This window comes from Sciurus vulgaris, assembly GCF_902686455.1.
Source record: "Sciurus vulgaris genome assembly, chromosome: 2".
NCBI lineage: Eukaryota > Metazoa > Chordata > Mammalia > Rodentia > Sciuridae > Sciurus > Sciurus vulgaris.
This window is the reverse complement of record NC_136462.1, coordinates 6,209,211-6,235,535: the sequence shown is the minus strand read 5'-3', so window position 1 is coordinate 6,235,535 and position 26,325 is coordinate 6,209,211. Positions and strand designations below refer to the sequence as shown.

The following is a 26,325-nucleotide window of genomic DNA, read 5'->3' as shown; positions in this document are numbered from 1 at the left end:
TGCATTTCAAATAAATGCAAATTAATGAATTCATTGAGGAACAATAAATCAGCATATATATCAAACAGTAAATAAGTGAATGAAGCCTTGTCCAACTATGAATGTATGGTAAAGCAGGAAGTAATGTTAATATAAGCGATGTACCAATATACATCAAGAAATACATGGACCAAAGATGTCGCGACTTTTACTAAGGGCTGTGTAGGCAATGACTCTCTTCAGCAGCATTCAGACACACACCCACGTTTATATGTTTACATCTGTTTATATTATGAAAATAATACCTCAATGGCTACTTGAAGGAAGACAGTAAGGACTACTTACGGACCATCTTGATCTTTCCTTTGTTATTTCCACAATCCCACAGTGCTGGGGACTCGAACCCGGGTCTGAGGCGTGTAAGGCAGGCACCCTACCACATGGGCTATATGGCATGTCCCCCATCTTGATCTTTATGCATTTTCTTTGTCTCATTGTTCTCAGGAAGGACGCTCCCTCTGAGTTCAGTGTTCCTCCATGGTCCGAGTTTTGAGTTCCCTCCATGCTGTGGGCGTAGGACCACTGTGAGCAATGGTTAGGGTTCATGTCTTTCTGGGGGAGGTTTTTCAGGAGTGGTCACTATGTTATTAAAATCGTGGAACGTCATTCAAAAGGCCAACCATGGGCAACAATTAAGGTGGACTTAATATGAAATATTATATTTATAAATCCAAATGTGATGAAAATTAAAGGAAAAGATACAGGAATGTGCTGAATGATTCAGCAGACATGCATGGTATTCATTGCACTGCTTCTTAGGTTATTGTGAAATTTAGTTTTAAAATTAATATTAGTATGTTAATTGATCAATTAACAAATAACAGATTAACAATTAACAGATGAGAATGGAGAAAAAGAGGCCCTCATCTGGACCAGGGATGAAGACTGGTGGCATCATGAGTCACAGGAGGAGTGTCCCATGTCTGAAACTCTCATGTCCAATAAAAAAGTGGGTGGAGTCTACTGCCTCTATTTAAAGCGTCCCATGGACAGATATCAGGAAAGTTCAAGGCTCTCTTTCATGAAAATGACCCAAATAAAGAGTTAGTGCACAGATATGATATGATGAAGACTGAAGCATGCCCACCATTCCTGTCGGTGGTTAGGTAGTTAAATCCATTAACACATCGGATATACCGACATTTATTAAGAAATGCCAATGTTTCCACTATCCTCCCCTCTCTCGGGAGGGCATGGTGTATGCCCTCTCTGGATGGGCATGGTGTATGCAGCCTATAATCAAGTTCTGTAGTGTGGGTTTTCTGCAGGGAAGAACAGTGAATTTCCCACTTCCCTGTGCAGTACAAGACCGTGCAAGGGCAAGATGAAGTGCCTGGGCCACAAATAGGAGTCCCAGCCTTGTGCTCATGTGCTCTGCATCGTAAGCTGAGGCTGCGTGGTAGAGCAAGCATGGTGGTAGCGTGTACAGCAAGTGCTATGTTATGTGTATAGACACCAGTGCAGTTCACACGGAGGCAACTGGTACGAGCATGTCTCCTTTTGACTAATGGTGGTACAGGTATAATTATGGACAGTGTTTGGGCCAATGACAAGTTCAACCTCTTTCATTTTATTAAGAGAAAATGACATTAATGTACTCCAAATAATAGTTAAATGAATTGCACAAATCAAGGATGCGTAGTGAGAACATCCCATCGGTTGTCAACTTCTCTGCTCTCTCCTCCTCAGAGTGGACATGGCCTGTGGACAGGAGGACTGACCACAGTCAGGTGCTATTAGCAGCCCGCTGAGAAGGAGCTGCTCACCAGTGTGAGTCATAGTTAGCATTTCTGCTTGGGATGGGGTGGCTTCCTGAAGACCACTTGCTGAATTCTTAGGAGGTGTACAGCATGGTCACACATGTGAGGTTGTGTACTTTCAATAGACAACAGGAAAAGTAGCAAGGGTTGGAAAGACTGGGGCCCCATGCTGATCGATGATGACTGCTGGAGGTGTCTGAGTGAGGACGGTGACTGCCTCTGGATCTGAGGTCCTTCACTAACTCCAATCAACGGAGGTGGTGTAATGTGTCACTGTGACAAGTGACCAGTAGGACTCATCTCCATTTGTTGTCATCTTCTCTGCCCTCTGCCTCTCAGGATGGACCTGGCCTGTGGACAGGAGGACTGCTTCATGGCCTCTGCTGGGAAGGAGCTGCTGCCAGTGTGAGTCGTGACAGAGTTCCTGCTTGGGACGGGGAGGCTTCCTTAAGAACATTTTCTGAATTCTTGGGAGGTGTACAGCCTGATGACACATGGGAGGTTTTCTACCTTCAGTAGACTACAGGAGGGACAGGAAGCATGGCACTGATGATGTACGTGTGACAATAAGTAATGACACAGAGGTGTCAGTGTTCCATGATTCCACATGCAGATTAGTAATAAAAAGGCACTTCAGATGTAGTGCACCATAGCACTTATAATCACTCAGTTAATGAACTAATAAGTTAATTAATCACAAAATAGCAATGGTTAGGAAGACTGAGGCCCCATGCTGATCGATGATGACTGCTGGAGGTGTCTGAGTGAGGACGGTGACTAGCCTCTGGATCTGAGGTCCTTCACTATCTCCGATCATAGGTGATTGTCTAAATGTGTCACTGTGACAGGTGACAAGTAGGATACACCTCCATTTGTTGTCATCTTCTCTGTCCCCTGCTCCTCAGGATGGGTGTGGCCTGCGGATTGGAGAGTCCTGCATGGTCCCTGCTGAGAAGGAGCTGCAGACTAGTGTGAGTCATGGTCCTCATTCCTGCTTGGGTCAGGGTGGCGTGCATAGGGCTCGTCCTTAGTGAATTCATAAAGTAATGAATGAGAAAGTCGCAATGGTTGTTATAAAGGAGGCCCCATGCTGATCGATGATGACTGCTGGAGGTGTCTGAGTGAGGACGGTGACTGCCTCTGGATCTGAGGTCCTTCCAATCAAAGGGGACTGTGTAATGTGTCACTGTGACAGGTGACGAGTAGGACTCATCTCCATTTGCTGTCATCTTCTCTGTCCTCTGCCCCTCAGGATGGACATGACCTGTGGACAGCAGGACTTCTCCATGGTCAGGTGCCATTAGCACCCTGCTGGGAAGGAGCTGCTGCCAGTGTGAGTCATGACAGAGTTCCTGCTGGGGACGGGGTGACTTCTTTAAGACCATTTTATGAATTCTTTGGAGGGGTACAGCATGGTCACACATGTGAGGTTCTGTCCTTCAGTAGACAACTGGAGGGGCAGGAAGCATGGCACTGATAATGCACATGCGATAGTAATTAAGGACTGATGTTTCCATGTTGCAATGATTCCACGTGCTGACCAGTAGTAACAAGGCCCTTCAGCTGTAGTGAACCATAGGGCTTGTAATTAATTAATTATTGAGTTAATAAGTTAATTAATCACAACGTAGCAAGGGTTGGAAAGACTGAGGCCCCATGCTGATCGATGATGACTGCTGGAGGTGTCTGAGTGAGAACGGTGACTGCCTCTGGATCTGAGGTCCTTCACTATCTCCAATCAAAGGGGACTGTGTAATGTGTCACTGTGACAGGTGACGAGTAGGACTCATCTCCATTTGTTGTCTTCTCTGCCCTCTGCCCTTCAGGTTGGGTGTGCCCTGTTCAAGGAGGACTGCTGCACATCCATGTGTGTCAGAGGCATGTTCTGTCTTGGTTTGGTGGTTTGCGTGAGTACTTCCTCAGTTATGTAAAATGTAAAATATATTAAAAAATGGTCAACTGTATACTTGTGATAAATACAGATGCAGCACGAAGTATCGATACTGCATACATGAAAAACCGAGGCTCATTAATGAATTAATGCCACCATACTGACATTGCAATGATTCCATTATAGATTAGGAATAACTCAGGTCTTCCTTGGGTTTTGTGAATCAAGGGCCTATGATTATAATTATTGAATTAATGAATTAATAGCAAAGTAGAAGTCATTGGACAAACAGAGGATCAATGCTGGATAGATGAGTACTGGTGGCTCCTGAGTCATAGAACCTGAATGCATGTCTGGCATTCTCTTCTTGAAATAGTCCTGTTAGATAGTGTCAGTAACATAGAACATATTTACTTCTGGACTGTGTGTTTATTCACTTTCATTCTATTTTTGTAATTGGATCAATGAAAAAATTTATATATATGCATACATATGGAAATACTTAAGTGGGATGACAAGAGTCTGTAATATATATGGAAAATATCAGCAGCAGTGTAAAGAAATGTTACGATGCTGTACCTTCCTTGGGTGAGGGTGTTGCGCACAGGTTGATTGATAGGCACCTTAACATCTGGGACATGGAATGTTTCTTGTTATTCAGTTTTGTGTAAAAATAATACAGATATCCTCCAGGAAATATGAAAGGCCAAGATCAGGGGATAGTCATCCTGTGTTAATGGTCTGCTTTCCTCTCTGTTCCTCAGAGAGGATGATTCTGATCCTACTCATGCCACTGAGTCATGGAGTTTGGATTACAATGTGAGTAATAACCGATATTACTGTTTTTAAGAGGTATTTACTACATTTAAAAAATTAAATATAACCAAAGCAGGTAAAATATTCCCATATGAGGTATTCAATGAATATTGTTACATTGAGTGATCCATACGAGAGCAGGAAGCTCAGTATGTGACAGATATTTGTTCCCTGTAAATGTTAATATAAGTGAAAAATGGTGACATTTAACAATTCTCTTCTAAAATTTTTTAAACAAATAAAAATTAACTGTGGCCCAATAATGAATATGATGAGGAACCTTATATTTATTAATTGATCATGAGCCACACACAGGTTGAATATTGAAGGAGATGTCTGTGTGGCAGAGGACTCCACAGACAGACGTCGGATTTGTCCGGTGGCTTGGGTTTGTGTACATCATGTTTCATTTTATTCTTATACATTAATTAATGGCTTAATCAAAACACAGTTGCGAATGAATGAACATTAAGGGACCACGACGTGACCTTGTGCTCTTGGCTGTTTTCACATGAGCCACAGGAGAGGGAGAAGGTGGGTCTGGGACATGATGTCTAACACGAGAGGAACAGAAACTGCTTTTGGTAGGCACCACCTCTAGGTGCAGGCTGGGGACATGCAAGGATCCCGGTCTTACTCTTGGTGGTCACATTTGCAAATTCTACAACCGTAGTTAGATGAGGAACACCAAAGAGGGAACAATTGAAAGGTTGTTCAATGACAGAACTTCGTGGTGGGTCACGGAACACGGCTCACGCTTAGTGGCAGTGCACACGTCTAGTCTGCGCTGGTGTTCCATGGCCAAGGCTTCTTGGCTTGGAGGACGCAGTGAGTGCAGGGGTCATACAGCGCTCATGTTGTAATCTGGGGCCATTTTGAATTTGTGGCTTTTGATAAGGTCTAAGGAAATACACTTTTAGTTAATATGCAGAGGTCGCACAGGTGAGTTCTCAGTGCAGATGAGAAGCAGGGATCAGTGGAGAGCATGTCTCAGTGTCGTTTTGTTTGTTTGCTTTTCCATGCTGGGTCTGCTGTGCACTTGTCCCAATGGACACGTTTGAGCTGGTTCCGAAGTCCTCCGTGGTCAGGTGCTCCCTGGCTGAATCTCCACGGGGAGGCTGGAGGTCAGTGTGAGTCCTGGTCCTTGTTCCTGTCTTGGTGTGGGTGGTGTGTTTAGGGGAACTCCCTGCATCTTTGAAATGTGTGTAGCACAACCACATAAACACCCAGTGTAATCACTTTACATTTTGGAGTAAGATGAATCTTGATACGAGTAAACGAGATATAAAAAGTGTGGATGAGCAGCAATAGATGCACATTTCAGTGAGGATCTTATTGGATCTCTATCTTGCAGAGTTATGCCCTTGTTGGGTGCTTGTGAATCATAGGCTTTGAGGAACATTATGAGTGAACTAGCAGATTAACCGTGACTGCAGTTCAGTAAACCCATTATATGTTTCATTAACAAGTACAAGAGGTATGCACAGAGTTTCCACAGTGAGAGTAATGATGGCAATGTTAATGATCCTGGTAGGATGAGAGCAGTTGTACACATGCTTTGAAGTAGCACCCTGTGCAGAGAAACTTATGCTGTTTCCACTTGTTCATCAGAGGCAGAAGAATGTTTCTGGCGATGCAAGTGTTAACTACCTCGTCTACTTCTTGCCTGTGCTGCACACATGGATTACGTTTTCATACTGCTTCTCATAAATTTGTACAATTAAAATAAGAATTAGTACACAACCCAAGTGGTCAAGGTGAACATACTCATGCAGACACTAAATGTAGACATGGAAAGATGTAGGTTCCGCGAGGTGGGCCTCTCCTTGGACCAGTGATGATCAGTGCCGGCGTATGAGGCTCAGGTCATGAATAATACGTTTCTGGAACTCTGAGGTCCAACCTTAAAGGTCATGGGATCAGCGAAGGTGGGTGGAGGAGTGTCTCACTCCTTGCCATCTGCTCTGCTCTGTATTCCTCAGCATGGCTGCTTCTGAAGGAGAGGAGCCATATCTCCCTGGTCATCGGCCTGTGGGTTCCATCTCCACGTCAGAACTTGGGACTAATGTGAGTTGTAGGCAGTGTTCTTGGGTGGCTCTGCTGGAACATTCAAGGATCTTTGCTACATTTGTAAAAAATGTGAACTACAATGCATCAGGCCACACCCAAAGCCAAATACGGGATGAATGGTGAGTGATATACTGGAGTACGCATGTGTGCAAAACTGGGGGTGCTTGGTGAAGGGCTCTGTGGTGGGAGATGGTCCACGTTCAGATGAGGACCCCCAGGTCCATCCATGGGCTTTCTAGGAAGGAGAGGGGTTTCATCGATTATTAGTGAGTCAGTGGTGGAATCAGTAGCCCACTAGTGGTATGTGAGTCATATACTATCAAGGTGTCTGCAGCCAGGTGCAGTGGCACATGCCTGTAATCCCAGCAGCTCAGGAGGCTGAGGCAGGAGGATCGAGAGTTCAAAGGAGACTGCAAAAGCAAGGCACTAAGCAATTCAGTGATACCCTGTCTATAAATAAAATACAAAACAGGACTAGGGATGTGACTCGGTGGTCGATTGCCTCTGAGTTCAATCCCCAGTACCCCCTTGCTCCCGCAAAAAAAAAAAAAAAAAGTGTCTGCAATTCTGGGTCCATTCTACAAGAGGTTAGATCTTTATTTTCATGTTTCATGCTATTATATTAATTGGACCAATAAACCAATCAGAAGTCCAACAGAAGCAGACTCTTGTCCATTCCAAGGCAGGAATGGATCCTATGTGCAACATCAGGAGATGGTAGAACTTGTATCCTTCTCTCCAGGCATTTCATGTATACTCTTGTATGCTAATTCAGGGTGAGCACATAAACACGTTTAGCGTTGCAGCATCATCCACTGGCATGGTACGTGATAGGGAAACTGGAAGCACAGAGAAAAACAAGCACAAGCTGATCCTGTGTTTCCTCTGGGGTCAGAATATTGTAGACAGTGATAGATTATAGTTGGGCAATGCTCTTGATCTTTTGCAAGTTAGAGTTTATCCTATTTTGAGAAAAATACATTTTGCCATAAATTGGTGAAAGCCACAATCGGGGGGAGAACCTCAGAGGCTTACTGCGAACTTGCCTGCTTTGTGCTTCAGAGTGACTGTCCCAACCTGGTGTGAGCATCTTGCTGTGCTGGGGACTTCCTGTAAGGACACTGTGTTAAGAAGGCGCTCACTGGGGGTAATAGCGAAGATGGTTTTCCTCCTCCAGGGACTTGTGTAAAGGTATCACAGTATTGTTAAAATTCTTAAAAAATTAAAAATTAACTGTGGCCCAATAATGAATATGATGAGGAACCTTATATTTATTAATTGATCATGAGCCACACACAGGTTGAATATTGAAGGAGATGTCTGTGTGGCAGAGGACTCCACAGACAGACGTCGGATTTGTCCGGCGGCTTGGGTTTGTGTACATCATGTTTCATTTTATTCTTATACATTAATTAATGGCTTAATCAAAACACAGTTGCGAATGAATGAACATTAAGGGACCACGACGTGACCTTGTTGTCTTGGCTGTTTTCACATGAGCCACAGGAGAGGGAGAAGGTGGGTCTGGGACATGATGTCTAACACGAGAGGAACAGAAACTGCTTTTGGTAGGCACCACCTCTAGGTGCAGGCTGGGGACATGCAAGGATCCCGGTCTTACTCTTGGTGGTCACATTTGCAAATTCTACAACCGTAGTTAGATGAGGAACACCAAAGAGGGAACAATTGAAAAGTTGTTCAATGACAGAACTTCGTGGTGGGTCACGGAACACGGCTCACGCTTAGTGGCAGTGCACACGTCTAGTCTGCGCTGGTGTTCCATGGCCAAGGCTTCTTGGCTTGGAGGACGCAGTGAGTGCAGGGGTCATACAGCGCTCATGTTGTAATCTGGGGCCATTTTGAATTTGTGGCTTTTGATAAGGTCTAAGGAAATACACTTTTAGTTAATATGCAGAGGTCGCACAGGTGAGTTCTCAGTGCAGATGAGAAGCAGGGATCAGTGGAGAGCATGTCTCAGTGTCGTTTTGTTTGTTTGCTTTTCCATGCTGGGTCTGCTGTGCACTTGTCCCAATGGACACGTTTGAGCTGGTTCCGAAGTCCTCCGTGGTCAGGTGCTCCCTGGCTGAATCTCCACGGGGAGGCTGGAGGTCAGTGTGAGTCCTGGTCCTTGTTCCTGTCTTGGTTCAGGTGGTGTTTTGAATCATAGGCTCTTATCAATATTATCAGTGAATTAGTAGGTTAATGATATTGCTCTCGTATTTACTAATGAATTGACCAAGAAATCCATTTCTATTAGTTTTAGTTGAAAGAGGGCTTAGCGCTGGACCAATGATGACAACTGGTGCATGTGAGTTTTGTGCGATGAGTACCTGGTGTCTGAAACTCTGAGGTCTGACGACTGTGAGCCTGTGCCTTCTTCATTTTTATGTGAACTTATCTTTAGATATCTGTGTTTGAGGGTCTTATTTTTGCTCCTTCTATTCATGAGTTTTGAAAATATTATAAATGACCAAGAATGGATAATTAAAGATAGAAATTAAGAAAGATGAAGATGGTCAAGTATTGTTTTTTAATAAAATATGTAGTTATTTAAAAATTAACACAGATATAACAGGCAGATGAACACTAACATAATAGGTAATAGTTAATTATTACTCTTGGTAAATTTGACATTTTATTAAGAGGAAAAGACATTAAAATAGATTAATTAATGTATACATTTCTCATTTATAGTAGAAAGTATGGATCAATACAGAGAAGATTTTTATCATGTCCCCTGCTTTGTATTCTTTGGAAGTGATGCAGTCACCTGATTGAAGTTTCTCTTGCTTCCTCTAGGTTAGGAAAGACTGAAGGTAAGTTTCTGCCAAAATTCTTTCTTGGCTTTGCTCATCAGAGTGTGTTCATTTTAAATTAAATACGATTAAGTTAATCCAATAAGAATAAATTCAAAAGATACTTTATGCAACATTATGACTATTGTCAATAGTATATATTCTATTCATAAAATTTGAAGAGAGAAATTCTATGTTCTGACCTCAAAACACATGAGGTGAAGCATATGTTGATTAGCTAGATTAAGTCATTGCACATTTCATGTAGACTTTTAAAACTCATGTTGTATTGGAGGGATACATAAATTTTATCTCTCAACTAAAAACTTCAAAAGTTTTAGAGGAATGAAATATTTACCATGGCCTAATTATCAATATCAGATGAAACATTGTTATTCAAATTGATTTTAGTCTTATGTGGACAACAGTTCCTTAAATCGATGTTCAGAAACCTTGCTGGTTTGTTCTAAACCGTGCAGTTCTGTTGTTATTAATGTTACGATCTTTTTGTTTATCAACATGTCAGAATAAATGGAGAAAAGGTGACCCAGTGATGGACCAATGATGACAACGGGTGGCGTTTGAGTTCTGGACTATGAATAATACGTGTCTGAAACTCTGAGGTCCAACACACTGTAAAATTAATCCTTTTTCTCTATTTGAGTTGGCTAGAAAAATGTCAGGGATGTATGCAGATGATGTCATTGCATTTATAGTAATAGGTTTATTATTAATGTGTCATTAAGCTAATGTAATAAATGCATGAAGAAAAGGTGATGTGTTCTCTATGAGCATTTATACTGAAGCAAGAAATATTGGTTGCAATATAAAACACTTTGTGGCTATTTAGAAACAATGTTACCTCTTAGGTGAGAATTGCATAGACAGTAAATAAGAGTCAAATTTATTATTCTGGGTTAGGCTAAAGATAGAAGTATTCCTTTGTAAGATGTGTGTGCTTGCATGCATATGTATGTACACACACACACAATATACACATACATATGCATACACACAAACACACCCAGCACAAAATGAAATAGCAATAAACAACTAAATGCATGAATGAAATGCAGAACATAAGAATCGGTGCACGCAGAACTTCCTTTTTTCTCTCAGAATGCTGCACTGAGGTGCCTTACCCATTCTTCCCTGGTTACTAGCTCCATAGTTGCTTAAGTGTGCTGAGGTTCACATGAGTAATGGTTAAGGTTTTTTCCCTGGTTTCACGGTCTTCATGTTTTGTTAAAAATCTGAAATTTTGATTTGGAATTTGGTCAGAGAGAAAAGCATTTTATATCAGTCTTCTCCTAGCGGAATGTCTACATTGGGACCTATGTAATAGACAGTGTTCAAAACCTAAAGCAAACCTGGGAGGACTGGAAGGAAAGGAGTTCGTCAGGGATGGGAAGCATAGTCTTTAGAAATAAAAACAATACCAAAAAACAGAGGGCTGTGTAGAATTGATTCTGTGTGGAGAACAAGATTCAGGATTACAGAGGACTTTTTTAAATTTTAAAATTAACTTGGACAAATAAAAAAGAAAAAAATTAAATTAACTTGATCTTTTAAGCTCCGTATAAATATAAACTTGAAAAAGAGAAAGAAAAGTCTCTTACTATTTGCTTATTTTTCAACTCTTTTTGCCTGCTTAAATTCCACCTAAATTGAATCTATTACTATTTTTTTAAAAAAAGTGTGAAATAGGTTAAATTACACAATTTTTTCTTGTGACATCTGTGGATATTAGAAGCATTGTAGTAATGAATGTAGCTATAAAAACAGGATAAAATGCAACAATACACCAGTCGGAGAGTGGTTCTACATTTATAGATTAGGGTTATAAAGCGTCTTCTAATGCAAAAAGACACTCCTAACTCTTCTGAATGGTATTTAAAGTTTTAAATTTATATTCTCAAAATTTCATTACTAGATAGAATAAAATGACTCATGAAAGGAGGCAGGTGACTGGTGGGAGAGGGCCAGTCTGGGCCAGGGACAACTGCCCGGCTCATGTGAATTGTATGCATGGAAAAGGCACCTGGAGCTCAGGTCCAGCCTCTTATCCCCTTCTGGTGGATGCGGTCCTGTTGACAGGCATCAGGGTTCACAGGGACCTTGGTCTAGTACCTGTGGCCTTATATCTTCAAACTCTTATGCTTGTATCAATGAATGAACCTATCAGTAAATATACATAGAGAGGAACGGACTAAAACGTTGCCCTAGTGTAAAAATATATGATGATTCAAAATATCTGTTGAAGTTGTGTGCACCCCACATCCAGCGTAAGGAAACGCCACAGCACTGTTCCCCTTTGTGGCAAAGGACCATTTAGAGAGAGCAGGTTATAAACAAAGTTTCATTTTCTATGTCAGGAGTATGCTCAACATTGTTTGTTTTTGTAAGAATATCTATTTTAAATCACTGATCACCTCAATGACTGGCTACATGCAGGGTCGAGATCAAGGCCCAGTGCAGAAAGTGTCCCCATTTAAAAAGTCCCTTGCTCTCATTTATGCTTATCAAAATGGACCCCTCCCCCTGGCCGAGGCCTCTGCTTGGCGTGCATTTACGCTAGGCACCCGGAGAGCCTTTCTTACCTTGATTTGGGTGTTTATTTAAGGACAGTGGTTCTTCTGGTCCATCTGGGATGTGTTTCAAGACCCCCAGTGAATGCCTGACACTGGGCAGCACTGTACCACACACACTTAGTCTTTCCCTATATGTATATACTTAAAATAGTTGAATCATGGACTAGGAGTAGTGAAAGGTCAATGATAACTAATGATAAAATAGGGCAGTTATCACAATATACTCAAATAGAAGTTATTTAAAATATGATTTTTTTCCTGAAATTTTTAATTAAATATTCCAGGACCATTGCCATCTATGAGTAACTCAAACTGTAGATATTGAAACCATGAATTATTAAAAAGCATGAAAAATAATAAGAAGGTGAATTGTTGCCTAGTGGTAAATAAGGGATTCATATGAAGTATTATTGGTTTTGATTAATGTATAGAAGAAATACTGAGGATGACCAGGAAAAGAGATCTAGTGAAGTGAGAATGGTCTTCATTGAGTATCTGGGATTTTAAGTCTTTTCTTGGACTTTGGTCATTCAGAGTGTTTTAAAATTATAATTAATGAATTAAATAATTTAAAGCGAATGAAGACAGTGGGTCTCCCCCAGGCCCACGATGACATGCTAGTGTCTCTATGAATGGTGCACATCGGGGACGCTGAAGCCCCACAGAGAGGCAAGCTTGTCTGTGTTCTCGTCCGCTTTCTATTGACTATTATTATTGGATCAATGAAGGAGTCAGTGAATGCGTGGATAGATGAGTCCACATAAAATGGATAAAGCATTGTCCACGTACAGAAATATTTGCCGAGGCAAGAGAAACGGTGAACACACGTTGGAAACATGGAAGGCAGAGAGCAGTGAATGCTGTGACCGACGGCTCTTTGGCTAATGGCGTGAGTGGGGAGGGCAGGCAGGCAGGCAGTGTCCGAGTGCTGAGTTGGGCAAGTGTGAAGTCATTCATTTTCTTGAGAGAAGAGGAGCGGCTTACTCAGAATTACCGATACCGGAATGAGAACAGGAAAACGTAAAGCAGGGATCCGCAGACTGAGTCTCTGTTCTTGATCAGCAGCTCTGATGTGCGCGTGGAATGGACTCGCTGAGGATGGTTCACACGTCCTTCATGGTCCCGTGTTCTATGGCTGCATCTGTTCCTTAGAGTTTGGAGACTGATGTGAGTAATGGTGCCCTTGTGTTCATTTCTGAGTGTCCGCTGTGACATCAATATGTAGAAGGCCAGCTCAGGGTCCGTGGCAAGCATGCGGTAGCCATGAAGCACCCTATGTATTGATTCGTTTATGAAAAGTGAGAATTTTAGTAAAGATGTTGGCCAGGGAATGATTTCATGTGCAGGTCAGGGATATTAGGACTCTTCATGGGTTTTGTGGATCATAGTGCTTTAAAATCATTACCAGTGAATTTCTGAATTACTCAACAAGATACCTAGAAATAAATCAAGGACGAGCGGCCCACTCTTGGACCAATGATGATGCCTGGTGGCGAATGAGTCAAGGATGATGACTGTCACGTGTCTGAAACTGAGCTCCAGCACCAAGGAGTCTCATCCAGTCCCCGTGTGAAGGGTTCCCACAGGGAGATGGTGGGCCTGCCGGAGGATCTAATTGTGGTCTTGGTTTTTGTGCTCAACACAGAATGAGTTACAGCATACTGCTCTGTGCTAATGGCAGTTGCAAAGGTGTTCGCTTGGTTAAGAGAAAAATGCATACATTTTGAGGAATGATTTTGCCTGTGTGGCTGGCTAGATGAAGGATCTGTGCAGAGCGGCAGTCTCTGTCCTCTGCTCTGCTTTGTACTTTTCAGGACGGACCTGCTCCCGCCGATCTCAGCCCTCTTCCAGGGGCAGGAGCTCTGCGGCTCTGTCTGTGTGTTAGAAACATGTTGACCCTTGTAAGTAGACAGCCATTCCCACCTGGGAACCATCCAACCAAGCGGTGCCAGGGACATACAAGGATCTTGTATGAAGCTTTTGTGTTTATGAACTCATAGCAATGGTATTACAAGGAATCAGTGGTAGCGTAAGGGAACACGCAGTGATAAAGTTGGAGGTGGCAAACATGTCTGTTCTTACACTCTGTAATAAGGAAAATGATACTAATGAATTGGATTGAGTAATAACGGAACGAGTGTACTTCATCCCCTGTATTTTGTTTTGACTAAATATGATAATGGAAAGGGAATACATAAAACTGTTTGATCAGAGCCATTTACACATTTAGTGTTTGATTTGTTAAGAGAAAAATAAATATCGTCACAAATAGCCTGGGAGACTGTGAACGTAGATGGAGCACTGGGGTCAGTTGACAGAGTGTCTCAGGCTTTCCCATCCTCTCCTCTGCTCTGTTCTCTTGGAGTGACGCACCTGTGTTGGTTGAGGATGATCCACTGGAGCGGCGCGCTCCGTGCTCGCCTCGGCATGCTGGGAACAGAGACAGCAGCATGGGTAATATTCTGTTCTTGTCTTGGTTTGTGTCAATGTTTAATATTTGTAGACTGATATGAAATATTATTTTAATGTATAAAGGAAGCCCAAGTTCCATTAATGAAAGATTTTAGCTCTTTGTAAATATAAAGTAATTGACTTCTGGGGACGTTGAAGAGCTTACAGTTTGTGATTTGCATGATTCTCCTTCTTGGTTCCTGTCCCCCTCTTCAACTCTCTGCCTCCTGGGAACTCACTCTGTTAGGTTGCCCAGGGTAATCTCAGACTCCTGGCTCAAGGCGTCATCTCCTTGGCCTCCTGAGTAGCTGGGACTGTGGGTGTCTTCCACTGCACCCAGTTTTAAGTGGGGCTGTGGATCCATGAAGAAGAGTAGATGTGGGTGCTGAGAAAGGTCGTTCCTGAGCACTGAAGACAGGGTGTGCTTGGCTGCACGTGGCACGCTGAGCACCACTCAGAGAGGATCGAGGCCTTTACATATTCACGGTGATGCTGTAGAGCGGTGGCAGGGACACCTCGGACCTGGCTCTTGGTCTTGCTCTGAGCTTTGAAAATATCATCCTAAAAATATCAATGGTAGTATCAAAATGAATGTATAAATGAATAATGGTTAAGAGGCAACACATTGTTCAGCACTGAAGTAGTAACAAGGAAGAACACCCGTGCATATTGGAACGGGTGATTCATGGGCCAGGCATCTGGCTGTGCTGACTGTTGATGACATACCACCAAGAACAGTGCTTGCCCTGAGATCTGGCCAAGTGTGAAGCTTTCTAAGAAGAAAAGTAAGTAAATATTCCCCTAAATTAATAACGACCTAAACGATAGGTAAATTGAAGATAAAAATTATGGGTCAATGGACAGAATGTCCCAATTTTTTTACCACGATGTCCTCTTCATAGTCGTCAGAGCAGATTTACTGAGCTACTTTAAACTCTCTGTCATGTTAAGTTCTCCCGTTTCTTCTTTCTCCTGAAGGAGATCAATGTGTTTTTTTTTTTAAATGAAATGTGGACCAATTCCTCTGTTTGGAGGATTGTGGAGACAGATGGTAGAAATTTAGAGTATATCTGATATTTATCTTTTGCTCATGGATTTTTACTCTACTTTTTAATTAGATCAAAGAAATAGTCATATAGTCAATGTTCATGTCTTGAGTTCAGTCGTTTCTTTCTTTTCTGAGTGTGTATGTGTGGTACTAGGGATGGAACACAGGGCCTCACACATACTAGGCAAGTGCCTGACCACTGAGCCTCATACCCAGTCTCTGGTACAGTCTTTTTCTTGGGAGTATTTATAGTATGATTAGAAAATATCAAACAAGCCATGCACAGTGACACCTGCCTGTAATACCATCTACTCAGGAGACTGAGGCGAGAGGATCCCAAGTTTGAGGTCAGTCTCAGAAGCTTAGCGAGACTTTGTCTCAAAATAAAATTAATTTTTATTGTTTTAAAAATGCTACAGTGGCAAGATTATTTTTTCTAATTAAGAAGGATTGGAAAATATATTTACCTTCTAATATTTGTCATGTAGCAACATTCTTTATGATTATTTTTGTCATTATTTTTGTTTTTATTAGTGCATTTTAGTTATTTTTAATTATTTAATTTATTATTTATTATTTAATTATTATTATTTATTAGTGCATTTTAGTGTTCATTTGTGTTATCATGTGCATGGGATAAACTTCAGTTCCCAGTAGTTCCTCTTTCCCTCCTCTCCTCCCTCACCTCCCCTTGCTCCCCTTCCTCAATAAAGGGCTGGGATGCAGCTCAGTGTGGAGCCCTTGCCTGCATATGTGAGGTTCTGGGTGCCTTACCAGTACCACCAAGGAAAACAGTATCAGATATTAATCAGCGGCCTCTGACTAAAGTCTGGTCCATGCACTCTGTGTGGAGGATCCTACAGACAGATATGAGGAATGCAGCATGTATTTGATTTCTACCTTGTGACTTTATTCTTTTATAGTTAGATCAATAAAAAAAAATCTATATACATATGGAGCATAAAAAGATATGCTGTGTGAAACAGTGCCTTATTAGGAAAAGCTGGTGAGGCAACAAATACTGTTAACATATACTGAAAACAGCCTAAAAAATTAAAGACACACCCTTGTCATCTATTTGGGTAACAACTGCATAGACACTATTGAACAAAATTTATGGTCTGGTCCAGTGATAAGTTCAGAATCATTCTTTTTCTTAAAAGTGAAACTTAGACTGTCGAATATCTCTATAACTAAATAATGGTAGGTGAAAAGCAGAGACCGAGGGTGAGAACATCCCATTTGCTGTCATCTCCTCTGCCCTCTCCTCCTCAGGGTGGACGTGGCCTGTAGATGGGAGGACAGCCCAGTGGTGAGGAGCTGCAGACCAGTGTGAGTCCTGGTGGGTGTTCCTGCTTGGGACGGGGTGGCTTCCTTAAGACCATTTACTGAATTCTTGGGAGGTGTACAGCATGGTCACACATGAGAGGTTCTCTACCTACAGGAGATAACAGGAAGGACAGGAAGCAGTATTGATAATGCCTCTCTGAGTAATCAATGACACAGAGGTGTCAATGTTCAATGATTCCACACGCAGACTAATAAAAACAAGGCACTTCCAATTTAGTGAATCATGAGGCTTATAATTAGTGAAAAAAAATTTTTTTTTTTTTTTTGTGGTGCTGGGGATTGATCCCAGGGCTTTGTGCTTGAGAGGCAAGCACTCTACCAACTGAGCTATCTCCCCAGCCCATAATTAGTGAATTAATGATTCAGAAGGCAGCAATGGTTAGGAAGACTGAGGCCCCATGCTGGATCGATGATGACTGCTGGAGGTGTCTGAGTGAGGACAGTGACTAGCCTCTGGATCTGAGGTCCTTCACTGACTCCAGTCCAAAGATTGGAGCATATGTAATTCACTGTGAAAAGTGAAACGTTGTGCACACCTCCATTTGTCATTCTTGTGGTCTCTCGTCCTTAGGATGGACAACCTGTGAGAACCAGATGATTCCCCCATAGTCGGGAGCTGTTCGAGGGTGCAGAACGGGAGCATCCAGGGCAGTGTGAGTAATGGTAACCTTCTTCTCTTGTCCTGGGTAGTTTGACATTTTTTAAAGTAGCAAATATGAATGATAGACATGGTTCATGTTCATGTTCATTGGCATAATTGCATTGCCTAAATGGGAGATTACCTAGAGGGAGAAAGCATTACTGGATTAATGAATTAATCAACAAACAGTATAGAAAGTTCTGGATAAAAGGACCAGTCCTGGATCAATGATGACTGCTGGTGGCGTATGAGGGATGTTATGAATACGTGTCTGGAACTCTGAGGTCCTTTGCATGAAACCTGGTCCAATCTTCTGTCCCATGCTCAGACAGACAGATTAGAGTGACATAGGATGTACGTGTTCTTGTCCATGGCTACATGCTTTGATTATTGGATCAATGTGAAAACACGATCAATGTGCTCCACATAATTATTCAGTGGCCGGTGATCAGGAGGGATGAGCAGTGAGAACATCTCCATTTGCTGTCATCTCCTCTGCTCTCTCCTCCTCAGGGTGGACGTGGCCTGTGGACGGAGGGTCCTCCCCGGTCCCTGCTGGGAAGGAGCTGCAGCCCAGTGTGAGTCATGCCAGAGTTCCTGCTTGGGTTTGGGTGGGTTGCTCAGAGTATTTGATGAGCTAACACAGGGTATGGTACAATCACAGTGATAGATATGGGTTGACATAGGTAGTCTACTGAGAATGCGATCGTGAGAAACAGGATGATAGGGAAAGAGGTTTATTAATTTAAAACCTGTCCAAGCCACACAGTAGGCACGTTGGCACTCGGCTTGAGTCTTGTGAACAATAGCGTTCAATCGTTATTAGTGGACTAATTAGTCAACACACATGTGGTGATGCTTAGAGAAGAGGAGAAGGTCCGTGGGATCGATGATGACTGCTGGAGGTGTCTGAGTGAGGACGGTGACTGCCTCTGGATCTGAGGTCCTTCCCTATCTCCAATCAAAGGGGACTGTGTAATGTGTCACTGTGACAGGTGATGAGAAGGACTCATCTCCATTTGTCGTCATCTTCTCTGCCCTCTGCTCCTCAGGATGGACGTGGCCTGTGGAAGGAGGACTGCCCTATGGTCAGGTGCCATTAGCAGCCTGTGGGAAGGAGCCGCAGCCCAGTGTGAGTCCTGGCCGTGTCCCTGCTTGGGATGGGGTGGACTGTGTCGAGCTCATCATTAGTCAGTTAGTGAATTCATAAATTAATGGGTCTCAAAGTAACATTGGATAGGAAGACTGAGGCCCCATGCTGATCGATGATGACTGCTGGAGGTGTCTGAGTGAGGACGGTGACTACCTCTGGATCTGAGGTCCTTCCCTATCTCCAATCATAGGGGACAGTGTAACGTGTCACTGTGACAGGTGACAAGTAGGACACACCTCCATTTGTTGTCATCTTCTCTGTCCCCTGCTCCTCAGGATGGGTGTGGCCTGCGAATTGGAGAGTCCTGCATGGTCCCTGCTGAGAAGGAGCTGCAGACTAGTGTGAGTCATGGTCCTCATTCCTGCTTGGGTCAGGGTGGCGTGCATAGGGCTCGTCCTTAATGAATTCATAAAGTAATGAATGAGAAAGTCGCAATGGTTGTTATAAAGGAGGCCCCATGCTGATCGATGATGACTGCTGGAGGTGTCTGAGTGAGGACGGTGACTACCTCTGGATCTGAGGTCCTTCACTGACTCCAATCATGGGTGGTTGTGTAATGTGTCACTGTGACAGGTGACAAGTAGGACACTTCTCCATTTGCTGTCATCTTCTCTGCTCTCTGCTCCTCAGGATGGATGTGGCCTGTGGATGGGAGGACTTCTCCATGGTCAGGTGCCAATAGCACCCTGCTGGAAAGAAGCTGCAGACCAGTGTGAGTCATGACAGAGTTCCTGCTTGGGATGGGGTGGCTTCCTTAAGACCATTTTCTGAATTTGTAGGAGGCGTACAGCATGGTCACACATGTGAGGTCCTGTACCTTCAGTAGGTAACAGGAGGGACAGGAAGCATTGCACAATAATGCTTATGTGACAGTAATTAATGGCACATAGGTGTGTCAATGTTGCAATGATTCCACATGCAGATTAGTGGTAACAAGTCTCTTGCGATGTAGTGAGCCATTGGGCTTAGAGTTACTCAATTTATAAATTAATGAATCCAAAAATAGCAATTGTGGAAAAAACGAGACCCCATTTTGGATCGATGATGACTGCTGGAGGTGTCTGAGTGAGGACGGTGACTAGCCTCTGGATCTGAGGTCCTTCCAATCAAAGGGGACTGTGTAATGTGTCACTGTGACAGGTGATGAGAAGGACTCATCTCCATTTGTCATCATCTTCTCTGCCCTCTGTTCCTCAGGATGCACGTGGCCTGTGGACAGACGTCTGCTCCTTGGTCAGGTGCTGTTTGCTCCTGCTGAGGAGAGGCAGACTAGGGTGAGTTGTGGACACTGTTCCTGCTTGGAACGGGGTGGCTGGCTTAAGACCATTGGCTGGATTCTTAGGAGGGTTACAGCCTGGTCACACGTGGGAGGTTGTGTACTTCAACAGACAACAGGAGGGACAGGAAGCATGGCATTGATAATGCACATGTGACCTAATTAATGACAGAGGTGCTACAATGTGTCATGATTCCTTATGAAGGTCAGTTGTGACACGGTGCTTCAGATATGGTGAATCAGGGGTTATTAGTGAACTAATGAATTAATGATTCAGAAAGGAGCAATGGTTAGGACGACTGAGGCCCCATGCTGATCGATGATGACTGCTGGAGGTGTCTGAGTGAGGACGGTGACTAGCCTCTGGATCTGAGGTCCTTCCCTATCTCCAATCAAAGGGGACTGTGTAATGTGTCACTGTGACAGGTGACGAGTAGGACTCATCTCCATTGTTGTCATCTTCTCTGCCCTCTGCTCCTCAGATTGGTCGTGGCATGTTGACTGGAGTACTGGCCCATGGTCAGGAGCCATTAGCACCCTGCTGGGAAGCAGCTGCTCCCCCCCCGTGAGTGTGACAGTGTTCCTGTGTGGGTTGGCGGGTGATCTTTGGAATTTTTAATGAAATATATCACAGTATATTTTATAATCTGAACTGAGCAGCTGTTTCCCCATGATAAACATGGGGTGATAAGGAGCAGTCAATTGAGAATGGAGACAGACTATCGACGTTAGAAATATTCCATGTCCACTGTAGGCACGTCAGCACTCTTCTCTGGTTTTGTGAACAATAACTTTTGGAATTATTATTGTGAAGTCACCAATCCACACATGTGGCAATGAATTGAGAAGGGGAGAGGTTACGTGGGATGGATGATGTGTGTGGGAGGTGTGATGTGAGGAGGGTGACTGCCCTCTGCCTCTGAGGTCCTTCACTAACTCAAACTTTGCTGTTTCAAAATATTTATAGTAGACTTGAGCAACACAGGTGAATTTGGTTTTGATTCTTGGTTTAGGCATTTTCAATAATTGGACAAAGTGAGAGTCCATCAACAAATGTAAGTAAATTGAGATGAATAAAGAGTAAGTATTCTTCAATATGAAACCATGTGGAGAGGCAGGAAATAATCTTTGGTTCATAAAGTAATCATTCATACCTGCTTTCTCTCTTGGCTAAGGATATTGACAGTGTAGTCAGTATTTATATTCTGATTCTTTACAGAGTTTGAAATTACTCATTTCTTTAGAAAGAAATGAAATGATAATGGTCTTTATTGAAATGATTGCCTACATGACTGCATTAATGTGGAGGGGCATCTGTGGCCCATGGTGAATACGTCTCATTCTTTATGGTCCTATGTTCTGTTTCTTAGATGGAATGGCTCATAGGATTCCTCCCTGGTCACTGCTGTTTGCATCAAGGGTTGGGAGGTTGAGAGGTGCTTCACTCCTGCCTCGTGTGTTGGTGGGCTCAGCAGGACTCACGGGTTGCCAAATACGTCCAGTGTCATCAGTGGTGGCCACTTGATTTAGTCAGATTTTTTGTTGTTTTGACCAAATAAATACCTTAGAGGAGGATAAGTTCATCTGAGGCTAACAACTTCAGAGCTCGCAAGCTATCCATGGCCAAATCCACGGCCCTGGGCCCAAGGTGGGGCTGCTGATCATGGGGGAAGGGCCCAGTGGGGGAGTGAAGGTGCTCAGCTTATGGAAAAGTCAGGCTCCAGAGAAAGAGAGGAGACGAGGCCCTAGGAGAAGCAGCCCTTCCACAGCACACAATGGTGACCAGTCCCCTGCCACGCCCCACCTTTCCACCTTTACCTCCCAGGCAGTTATTCAGGTAGGATGAACTCAGTAGTTTATCGCTCATGCAATCTAATCATTTTTTCCCTCTGAATATTCCTGTTGTAACACAGGAACTATTGGGAGACATCTCACATCCAATCATAACACCACTGTGTCCCAGGGAGGGATATAGTAGTGATCGGAAGCATTCAATGATTGCTAAGAATGCAGAAAAATTAATGTAACTAGTATTTTATTGTTGGAATGATTCCATATACAGATTTGGAGTAGCTAGTCTTTTCCATTTTTTTTTTTTTTTTTTTAAATTAATAGGCTTTCAAATATTGTTAGTGAATAATGAATTAATCAGGAAACAATGTAATAATTTTTGGAAAAAGACATCTGAACTAGAATTAATATTGTGTATTGGTAGCATATGAGGCCTAACTGAAGAATAGGTGTTTTCAACTCTAAGGTTCATTACAGAGTAATTCTGGTCTTTTCATTTAAACACTACATTGAAGGTTACAGTAATGTAGAATTAATTTGTTTTTCCTTGTGTTTACATATTTTATTCTCTGTGCACAGTTGGGAATATATGTGTATGAATAATCAAGTATAAAAATAAGTAGATATAAAATGGTTAGAACATTGTCCAGTTCTCTAAATATAATAAGTCTGGGATTTATTAACATTGGAAGATATCAGTGAGGTCAAAAGAGAAGTGCATGTTACCTACCTGTCAATGTCGTACTCATGGTGGAAAAAGCCAGCGGAGGAGGGAAGCTGCTTAGCTCATGGAGGGTTCAGGAAGCAGGTGGCAGGAGGCATAACAGGAACAACCCTTTCAAGGTGTGTCCCCAGTGGCCCTCCTCCTCCAGCCATGCCCTACCTGCCAACACTTACCACCCAGGCTGACCTTTCAGACTAGAATGGACTCATTGGGTTAATCATTTTACTCTGCTATTCACTTCTGAATTTTCCTGCATTAACACAGGAGCTTTTGGGGGAACTCCTCACATACAAATCATAATACCACTGTGTCCCAGAGAAGGATATGGAAAAGATGGAAAAAATTCAATTGATTATTAAGAGCCAAGGGTAATTTATGAAACAGATATGTCATTATTAAAATGATTCCATGTGTATAGCTGGGATTTTTTAAGTATTTTTTATTAACAGGCTCCAAATTTTTATTAGCAAATACTGAATTGATCAGCAGGGTGCATAGAAATGATTGGAAAAATAGGAGCAAATCAGGATTAATGAGGAGTATAGGTGGCCATAATTGATGGAAAGGTTGCTGGAGCCCTGAGATCCTCTGTACAAGAAGCTGGTCCATTGTCTTCATATAAATACTCCTTTGGAAAATTTCTGTAATAGAGAATATATTTGTTTATTTTCTTGTGTTACATGTTTTTAACCTATATGCATAATTAATTATGGCAATGCAAGAATCAATAATGAAAGATGAATAAATCAATATAATATAGATAAAGCTTTCATTTTCCAATTGTATAAATATGTGGAAGGCAAGTATTTTATTAATATCTAAAGCATTCAGTGATGTCCAAATAGGAGTAAAGCTGTGCCTATATGTCACTGTGTTGAATATGGATGGTGTAGACAGTGTGAATTATATAGTGTTCAGCTTCTGGCCTGTGTAATCTGAAATTGGTCATTTTTCTATAGAGAAAATGAAATCAGTATATTCCAATGAATGACTGTCTAAATGGCCAAGTAACGATAAATAGAAAGCAGGAATGAACAGTGAGAACATCTCTCACTCTCTCTTTCTCTCTCTCTTTTGTCTTCTGTGTTCTCCTTTGTGGAATTGACATAGTCAGTGTCAATAGATAAGGAGTATTTACTGAAATATAACTCAGTGTATGGTATCAGAGATGGCCAAATTTACCCAGTGATAGACATGGGGCTGATATGAAGTAGTGTATTCAGGATGCATATGTGAAAACTGCAGATGATCAGTGAAACAGATGTATTACCCTGGGCGTGGTGGCACACACCTATAATCTCAGTGACTAGGGAGGCTGAGGCAGGAGGATGACCAGTTCAAAGCCAGCCTCAGCAAGTTAGGGAGGTACTTAACAAATCAATGAGACCCTATGTCTAATAAAATATGTAAAAAAAAGGACTAGGGATGTTGCTCAGTGGTTAAATGTCCCTGGGTTCAAACCCAGTACCGGGGTTGGTGGCGGGGGGAGAAGAAGAAGAAAAGTAAACACATAAACAAACAGATATTTCAATGTTAGAAACATTCGATGTACAATTCAGGTACGTCGATACTCTTCTTGGATTTCATGAACACTGGTATTTGAAATTATTACTAGTGAAATAATTCATCAACAAACACTATGGAAGTGAATAGAGACGGAAGGTCATGTGGGATGAGTGCTGCTGACCCCTGGAGGTGTCTGAGTGAGAACCAAGAATACTCTCTGGATCTGAGATCCTCAAAACACAAAATTGGTTGTTTAAAAATACTGTACAACAGATGGAAGCAATATAGGGGAGTTTGGTTTTGGTTCTTGTGTTCACGCATTTTCATCCTTTTCGTATAAGTGGATCAATGTGAGAATCAGTCAATACGTATTTGACAAATTGAAGTGAATGAAATTAAGTGTTCTTCAATTATAAAACTGTGGAGAGAGCAAATACCCTTTAGTTCAAAGAGGAGCACTCACACATACTTCCTCTCTTGGCTGAAGTTATTGACAATATAGTTAATATTCATATCTTGATTTATTTCAGTGTTTGAAATTATTCATTTATTTAGAGGAAATGAAATAAATATGCTCTATGTATAAACGATTGCATGTATGGCAGAGTAAAGGATGGGGGTAATTGGGATCGATGATGAAAATGTCTCTTTCGTTGTTGTCTTTGTCTCTGTGTTCTTAGAAGGGCTGGTTTTGCTAGTTTAAGGACCTCTTTGGTCACTGCTGGTTGTCTTAAGGCTGGGAGCTTGAAGACCGAAAACGTGAGTCACAGCCTTTGCTCCTGTCCTGGTCTCAATAGTTTGCTTAGGAGGACTCATGGGTTATTTAAGTGTCCAATTTCATCCAACATGGTCACTTGTTTTAGTCCACTTTTTTGTTACTTTGACCCAAATACCCTACAAGAACAACACAGAGGGAAAAAAAGTTTATTTGGGACTCACAGGTTCAGAGGTCCATAGATTGCCAAATCCATTGTTCTGGGCCCAAGCTGAGGCAGCACAAAATGTAGATTGGGCTCATTGTACCGGGGAAACTTTCAGTACCAGGGGGAAGACCTGCAATAGGATCAACACCCCCGTGACCTGCTTCCTGTAACCACATCCCCTGCCTGTGTTCCCCTCCCAGTCAGTCCTTTCAAACTAGGATGGACTCATTAGGTTACAGTCCTTAGAATCTCATCGTTTCAGGTCTGCATACTCCTGAATTAGCACAGAAACCATTACATCACTTTATTCCAGTGAAGGGAGTAAGAGTGATGGGAAGCAGTCAATTGACTATTGAGAGTTCAAAAGAATTAGTGAAAGTAATATATCACAGTTAGGATGATTCCATACACAAATTATATGTAATTAGGCTTTTCTAGTTTTTTTTTATTAACAGGTTTCAAATTATCATTAGTGAAAAACAATGAATGATACAGAAAGGTTAGAAAAGTAGACCAATCAAGGATTAATGAGCAATGGTTCTACACGAGTCGTGGTTGGTGAATACGTATGTGGAACACCAAGGTTCATTATAAAAAACATGTGGTCCATTTCCTTTAGAACCAAACATAAATACACAGAGATAAATGCGTGGAGCATTGTCCAGTTCTATAAATGTGAGAAGTCAAGGATCATATTAACCTCTGAAGAGACCATTGAAGTACACAGAGAAGGAGATGGAGCCCACCTATCACTGTCTTGGCAGTTGATGGTGTAGAGACTAAATTGTAGTAAAGTGTTGAACTTCTGGGCTATCGAAATATCTGAAATTATCCATGTTCTACGGAGGAATGAAATCAGTGAAACACAGTGAGTGATTGTCTACATGACCACTGATAACGAGAAGGCAGGGATGAGCTGTGAGAGCATCACCAGTTTTTGTTTCTTTATCTACTTCCTGTGATTTCTATTCTGTGGAAGGGATGTGGCCTGTCTATGGGGGACTTGTCCATGGTCAGGTGCTGAGGAACCCTGTGGAGAAGGAGCTGAGGACTCCTTCTTTTTGGGATGACAGAGTTCCTTTTTGGGATGGGGTTGGCTGGCTTATGACCATTTACTGAATTATTTGGACGTGGACAGCTTAATCCCATACGTGAGCTTTTACATAGTCGGTAGATATGAGGAGGGACAGGAGGCATTGCACTGATAATGCGTTATGTGACAATAAATAAACGACACAGAGGTGTTGATGTTGCAATGATTCCATGTGCATTTGTAATAATTCATTTCGTATTTAGTGAACCATAGGACTTATAATTAGTCAATGAATTAATGAATTAATGAGTTGAAGGAAGAAATGATAGGAAGACTGAGGCCCCATGCTGATCGATGATGACTGCTGGAGGTGTCTGAGTGAGGACGGTGACTAGCCTCTGGATCTGAGGTCCTTCACCATCTCCGATCATAGGTGGTTGTCTAAATGTGTCACTGTGACAGGTGACG

The 26,325-nt window shown here is 42.3% G+C and overlaps 1 protein-coding gene across 1 annotated transcript in view; it reads left to right on the top strand.

The window, feature by feature from the left end:
* The first annotated feature begins 2,094 nt into the window (after positions 1 to 2,094).
* The window catches only part of LOC306654773 (uncharacterized protein), a 29,485-nt gene continuing 5,254 nt past the window's right edge, over positions 2,095 to 26,325 (top strand). Inside the window, exons 1-3 of the mRNA XM_079128634.1 lie at positions 2,095 to 2,204; positions 2,705 to 2,770; positions 3,052 to 3,132. Of these exons, the coding sequence (XP_078984760.1) occupies positions 2,738 to 2,770; positions 3,052 to 3,132 (114 nt within the window). The 5' untranslated portion in view covers positions 2,095 to 2,204; positions 2,705 to 2,737. The remainder of the gene's footprint in view (positions 2,205 to 2,704; positions 2,771 to 3,051; positions 3,133 to 26,325) is intronic.